The sequence below is a fragment of the Gekko japonicus genome, unplaced genomic scaffold (genome assembly GCF_001447785.1).
Source record: "Gekko japonicus isolate JY-2015 unplaced genomic scaffold, Gekko_japonicus_V1.1 scaffold4, whole genome shotgun sequence".
NCBI classification, from domain to species: Eukaryota; Metazoa; Chordata; class Lepidosauria; order Squamata; family Gekkonidae; genus Gekko; species Gekko japonicus.
In genome coordinates, this window is record NW_015165234.1 from 976,271 (window position 1) to 983,367 (window position 7,097).

The 7,097-nt window shown below is 44.3% G+C and overlaps 1 protein-coding gene across 1 annotated transcript in view; it reads left to right on the top strand.

Moving 5' to 3' along the window:
- Positions 1-7,097, top strand: part of AGPAT3 (1-acylglycerol-3-phosphate O-acyltransferase 3) — a 126,479-nt gene that overhangs the window by 104,720 nt on the left and 14,662 nt on the right. The window contains exons 3-5 of the mRNA XM_015409815.1: positions 3,333-3,502; positions 5,245-5,406; positions 6,208-6,361. Of these exons, the coding sequence (XP_015265301.1) occupies positions 3,333-3,502; positions 5,245-5,406; positions 6,208-6,361 (486 nt within the window). The remainder of the gene's footprint in view (positions 1-3,332; positions 3,503-5,244; positions 5,407-6,207; positions 6,362-7,097) is intronic.

Sequence of the window (7,097 nt, forward strand, 5' to 3'; positions counted from 1 at the left end):
ATTCTTCTGTAATTGAACTATGCAATATTTTCTGCAGAACTTTTTGCCTCCCCAGGAGTAGATTTGAAGTCAGTGGCCCCTTACCCTGTGCTTTCCAAATTCCCTTTTTCTGCAATTCCCCCCCCCCTTTGGATATTAACTTGCAGTTTTACAGTGAGGACTTATCATATTCAAATTTAGTTTTGTGCTGCACCACCATTTTAGGTTGTCAGTGACCTCTGTTCACCCCACCTACCGCCCTGCTGCCCACTCCAGGTTGTCCCAAAAACAGCAGGACTTCTGTGGCTCAAGAAAAGGAGTACTAGACTGCTTGTTTGGACTCAGATCCTGAGCATGAGAACCAGTCTGATCCTATCTCCAAAATCAGTTCCCAGCAGGACTTCTGTGGCTCAAGAAAAGGAGTACTAGACTGCTTGTTTGGACTCAGATCCTGAGCATGAGAACCAGTCTGATCCTATCTCCAAAATCAGTTCCACTGAATTTTGGGATTATGTGTAAGGACTGAAGCTCTACTTAGAAATATGAACATTGTCAGCTGGTCTACAGAAGAAAATCCCCAAACAGCAGGACAGCAATACTTTTACGAGGAGGCCCAAAGCAAGACAAAGTCCTAGTTTGCTTGCTACTTTGTGGTGTTTTCCTGCTCCTGTATTTTGCAGGAATAGAAGTTCATTTGGGACAGAAAGGAAAGTAGGAGGCTGCCTTTGAGGAGGGGCCTCGTTCCCTACTTTGCCCCAGCTCTTCTGATCTCAGGTGAGCTTCGTTCAAACTGTGAGTTGCCTCTTCGGAGCCAGAGACAGACCAAAGACTGACCAGAAGAACAGGGGGGAAAAAACACAACCCCCAACCCTGGATCCAGCAGCCTAAGCAGGCTGCATGGGGAGGATTCATTGACACACACACACCCCGGTCCTTTGCCAGGGCAGCTATTTCATACTAATATTGATTGCATTATAATGCAATTTTGTCCATTACAATATAGCAGTGTTATAATGTCATGGAGTCTACTTGCCAAAACGGCCATTTTATCCAGAGCGCCAGATTGTGGTCGTTAGGAGATCAATTGTAATATCAGAAGAACACCAGATGCCTCCTGGAGGTTGACCACCTTTCCCCCGGCAGTCCGTGCACTTGTACTGTTTCTTCATTCTTCTTCCATAAGAACATAAGAGATGCCAATGTTGGATCAGGCCAAAGGCCCATCCAGTCCAACACTCTGTATCACACAGTGGCCAGAAATACCAGTGCCATACCAGTGCCCCCCCTATGGCTGCCACTGTGTTTTCTTCTTTTCTACAATGTTATGATGCTATAACGCTACTGCACATGCGCAAAAAAAGGAGGTGTGGGGAGGCTGAATAAATGTGCGTGTCTGTGCTTGACACCAGGGCCTTCTAAGCTCTCTGACTTTACTCAAGCCCGGCTGACCAGCTCGAGAGACCCTCATTATTCCAGCTCCTTAGTTTTCTCCTAATTGGGATGCTGGGTACTGGACTCTCCCAGGAGGCAGGCAGCAGGGACCGCCAGCTCGGGAAGGGAGCCTCTGCAGTCGCCCTTCGCATTGCTGCTGCTGCAGCCTTCTGCTTCTCCCCCTCCTCTCACCGCCATGGGGAAGCCCTAAACCAATGCCCTGATTTTGTTGGGGAGCCCCACTATGAGGGAGGTCCCTGCTGGGGGGGGGGCAGTCGGGGGAGTCAGCCAGCAGGAGAGCCGAGACAGCGAAGCTGTGTTTGCTCGACTCAGGGCTCTGGGAGGAAGGCAGCCAGTGAAGTTTGCTTTGGAGGTGGGCAGCTGCAACAGATAGCAGAGAAGAAGGAAGGGGGCAAGGAGAGCAGGGGAGAAATAGTAGGGCTGGAGCCAGAGAACTTCTCGCCTTGCTCTTATCTGGGTCAAGAGGTGATTATTGCCTCTGTTGGTCATAATATTTCTCACAGACCCAATCGGAAGCGAGCGAAGAGACAAGCTCTCTCTGCACTGCTGCTTCTGAGCCAGCCCCCCTTTTGTTCTGCTGCCACCTCCCTCTCCCCTCCTCTAGCCATAGTGAGAGCCTTGTGTAAGAACCAAAAAGGTGCTGGCTGATCACGCTCCAACAAATGTCGCAAGAATGAAGGTCCACTAACAAAGTACGTGACGACACAGCCTCACAACCCCTTTTCACAGGAAGTGTAGAACACACGGGGAGGGTTGGATCCGAATACAAGGGGAAAAATCTGAAATAAATATCCTGTTGCAGAAGGGGTGCTGCAAAGTCAGAGCATCAGCTGGAAATTCAGCACGCTGGAAAATAGCAGCAACACTGAGGTACAGAAAAGGTCACAGATACAAAGGCTTCAGATGGCATCAGAGGGTTACATTGCAGGGAAAGAATAACAAGGGAATGCAGCTATCTGCCTGTGTAACTGATTGTAATTTAAATTCAGATGGAGGCAGAAATTGATTAATACTCTTAATAGGAAGTATAGTATTTGTGAAACACAGGTTCGTTGCAAGTTAGAGGCGGCTCGTTTATTGGAATGGAGCCTGGAGATGCTGCTTGTGTATTGGTACCAATTTTGCTTAACCACATTCAGTTGATAGTGGGCAAATAAGATTCCCACCCCCATCTCTTACCTTCAGGTTTTGAGGTGGGCCTCAAATCCTGAGTTAAATGGAAAAACCCTGTTTAGCCCTAATAACAGTTCGTCATCCATAAAAAAGAGAGGGGGAATGCAGCATACAATCTCATGGCCTGTTCCTAACAGCTCCAATTTAGTTAAGCAGTTGACTGAATTACATCTCTGACCCAGTGAAAAAAAATGGAATTCCAAAATATTTTTATGGGTGGTAACTTTGAAAGGCAAGACCAGTCTCAAATTAATATATAGAGGGCCTTTTTTTTGGCACTGAAATTAGAGTGTTGGAGCCAGAGATGATATTCTTCACTGAAGGGCTGTTTTATTCCTTATGCTAGAGCACTGTGTGAGAAAAGAGAAACAAAAACCAAAGATTCTTGTGTACAGCTCATTGTGTGAGTTTCTTTTTTAATTTAAGCATATATTGGAAACTGCCCAATACATATTAAAGGATCTCCGCACCTCTGAAGTCTAGAATGTGCTACCTTTAAAAGTGAAGCTGGGACGACAATATTCTAATTGTGGTTTGCAATAAATTAGTCCTGGGCTGTGCATATGGCAGACTGCTTGTGTTCCTACAAAGCAGAAGCAATGTAACTGCACAAGTGACAGCAGCTGCAATAAAGTGGTTTGAAAAGAGGCCAAGATGGAAATGGATTGTAATATATGGCAAAACAAGATGTTACACCAAATCCTTTGTTTCTTTCTCTTGTGATCTAGAGTTAGTGATGTTGCTGGAATGGTGGTCAGGCACAGAATGCACTTTGTTCTCAGACCAGGCTGCAGTGGATAAGTTTGGGAAAGAGCATGTCATCATTATCCTGAACCACAACTTTGAAATAGATTTCCTGTGTGGCTGGACCATGACAGAGCGCTTTGGTGTATTGGGGGTGAGTTGGTTATAGCTTTGAACTTACTGTTTAATAAACCATAACTTTTTATTTTCATGTTGGTGATTGGAAGAAGGGAGTCGTTTTTTCCCCCCTTTAAATGTTCAGTTGGATGAACAACAAAGTATTGCTAGTAACCTGTTGGGTGGCTTAGTGGTTGAAACTTTCAGTGACAGAGTACTCCGGTACTGTGGAAGGGGGCCAAGGATAAGTGACAGGGAATCTGATTTGCATGCAGATGGTCTTGGGTTAAAAGAAATAGGATCAGATAGCATGTGAGAAATCTCTGCCTGAGACCCTAGGGGGCTGCTGCCAGATTGTGTAGACAATACTTACTTCAAATCAGAAGAACACATGTGTGTTCATGTGTTCGATACATACTTTGTATCTAAAAGGTCCCAGGTTCAGTCTTAGTCTTACCCGTTAAAAGGTAACAGGAAGCATGTATCTATAATGAACCTTCTTTGCCTGAGAAACTGGACTTACTGAGCTCTTCCGCCAGGCCTTTGGAGCCGCCGCCACCACCACAATTACAACTATCAGTAGCACTAGTAATAACAACTGACAACTACGGTGGAAGCCCTGAGCCGCTGGTCCCTGTGACTATTGCCTGTCCTAGTCCTCTCCAACTGAAGCAGACCAATAGAACTTTGTTTCTTTCTCTTGTGATCTAGAGTTAGTGATGTTGCTGGAATGGTGGTCAGGCACAGAATGCACTTTGTTCTCAGACCAGGCTGCAGTGGATAAGTTTGGGAAAGAGCATGTCATCATTATCCTGAACCACAACTTTGAAATAGATTTCCTGTGTGGCTGGACCATGACAGAGCGCTTTGGTGTATTGGGGGTGAGTTGGTTATAGCTTTGAACTTACTGTTTAATAAACCATAACTTTTTATTTTCATGTTGGTGATTGGAAGAAGGGAGTCGTTTTTTCCCCCCTTTAAATGTTCAGTTGGATGAACAACAAAGTATTGCTAGTAACCTGTTGGGTGGCTTAGTGGTTGAAACTTTCAGTGACAGAGTACTCCGGTACTAGGGAAGGGGGCCAAGGATAAGTGACAGGGAATCTGATTTGCATGCAGATGGTCTTGGGTTAAAAGAAATAGGATCAGATAGTATGTGAGAAAGCTCTGCCTGAGACCCTAGGGGACTGCTGCCAGACTGTGTAGACGATACTTACTTCAAATCAGAAGAACACATGTGTGTTCATGTGTTCGATACATACTTTGTATCTAAAAGGTCCCAGGTTCAGTCTTAGTCTTACCCGTTAAAAGGTAACAGGAAGCATGTATCTATAATGAACCTTCTTTGCCTGAGAAACTGGACTTACTGAGCTCTTCCGCCAGGCCTTTGGAGCCGCCGCCACCACCACAATTACAACTATCAGTAGCACTAGTAATAACAACTGACAACTACGGTGGAAGCCCTGAGCCGCTGGTCCCTGTGACTATTGCCTGTCCTAGTCCTCTCCAACTGAAGCAGACCAATAGAACTAAAGTAAAAACTGGAATTGCTAGCACTTTAATATTGTTGATTTTAATATTTTTATATTATTGTATTACCTATCAGGAATTGTATTAATGTAATGAATAGTGTTTTATGGATTATGAGAATTTTATTCTGTTGTAAGGCGCCCTGAGCCAGCTTAGGCCGGAAGGGCGGGATAAAAATCAATAAAATAAATAAATAGACAGACAATTTTAGATCAAGAAATAGGTACCATTCTATGATATTTCTTTCAGAGCTCAAAAGTTCTTGCTAAGAAAGAGCTGCTATGTGTGCCGCTGATTGGCTGGACATGGTACTTCCTTGAGATTGTTTTCTGCAAAAGGAAATGGGAAGAAGATCGAGACACTGTTATTGAAGGGCTAAAGCTACTGGCTGATTATCCAGAATATATGTGGGTAAGTGAGCATTTGGAAAGCATTTTCTTCTGCACTTTGAACAGAGTGGTGAAAGACATAATCTTGCGTGGTGACGGTTTTTCATAGTCTGGTTGTAATGAACCATTATTAGATGCACGTCTAGTATATAGTGTATGATACTGGCTGATTTGTTTCCAATTCCCTTCCTAATAGTCCCCATCATAGTGTTGGCCTTTTTTATTGCAGTTGCACACTGTCTCGACATTTTCATTGAGTTATCTACTACGACTCCAAGATCTCTTTCTTGGTCAGTCTCTGCCAGTGCAGACCCCATCAACGTGTGTTCATAGTTAGGATTTTTGGCCCCAGTTTGCATCACTTTGCACTTGGCCACATCGAACCCCATTTGCCACGTTGACACCACTTGCCCACCCTTGACAAATCCCTTTGGAGTGCCTCACAATCCTCCCTGGTTCTCACCACCCTGAACAATTTAGTGTCATCCACAAATTTAGCCACTTCACTGCTTACTCCCAACTCCAAACCATTGGTAGGGAAGTATTTCCTGATGCAGATAATAGAGGAATTACGGTTTCTCCGTTGACTATGGAAGTGCCTGTATGAAGGCGATCCCCCGGTGGCTGCCTCGTGAGATAGTTCAGGGAAGCACCCATCAGTCTTTGGGCTGTTAGTATCCAGCAATCCTTCCTCTATTGCAGAGGTTTCTAAATCTAGGTTGCAGGTCATAGCAGTTTGCTTAGATCAGTCACATATGCATTATGATTTCTTTGTTTGAATGGTAACACTGGATGTTTCCCCTTCTTGGTTTTTGTGCCATAGTTTCTCTTGTATTGTGAAGGAACTCGTTTTACAGAGACCAAGCATCGTATCAGCATGGAGGTGGCAGAATCTAAGGGATTGCCTAAACTGAAATATCACCTGTTACCCAGAACCAAAGGCTTCACTACTGCTGTCCAGTGTCTCAGGGGAACAGGTATCTATTTCCTTAGCCCTTTTTTGCAGCATTGTTAATCTGACCATTCAGCACAGTCTTTATTGTTGGTTGCTAGATTTTTTTTCTAAAAAATGGAAAAATCTGTATCGATCAGTTATGTTGACATTATTTAAACAGCTATATTTGATTTGTAAATAATCTTAGTGCATTAATTAGTTCCTCTTTTAATTCAGAGAAATTAATAACGCTACTTAGCACTTCACATTTTAAAAGTGGTGTGCAAACATTGCCTCATTAACACTCCCAGCAGGCAGGTGAGGTGTGTGTATGTGTTACGCCGCACAGATCAGGCTGTTAAATAGGACAGATGGCTGGCTAAATAGTATTTCTGGGTGACGTGCTTTACTTTGTGTTGAAAACTAGTAATATCAAGGCAACAATACTATAGATTTGGGAGGTAGAAGGACCTATCAAGTTGCACCATCCCCTTCTCCATTGAGGGAAGATTAATATTATTTTATTATAGTCTTCACCCACATTTCCCTCACTTCTCCTGTCTCACAATGAAGTACTGTAAACATATCTTGGCCCCGGTCACATGGAGCATTAAGGCACGCTAGAGAGACGGAAGATAGGCGGATTTTCCGGGCGCGATCTCACCGCCACATCTGGGAAGCATAGAGTTCCCGTGGCTCACCCGAGGTTTCACTCCGAAGATACGCTGTAAAAAACTAGTACCTCCGAGGTACTAGTTTCCGGAAACCGCGGGGCAAAG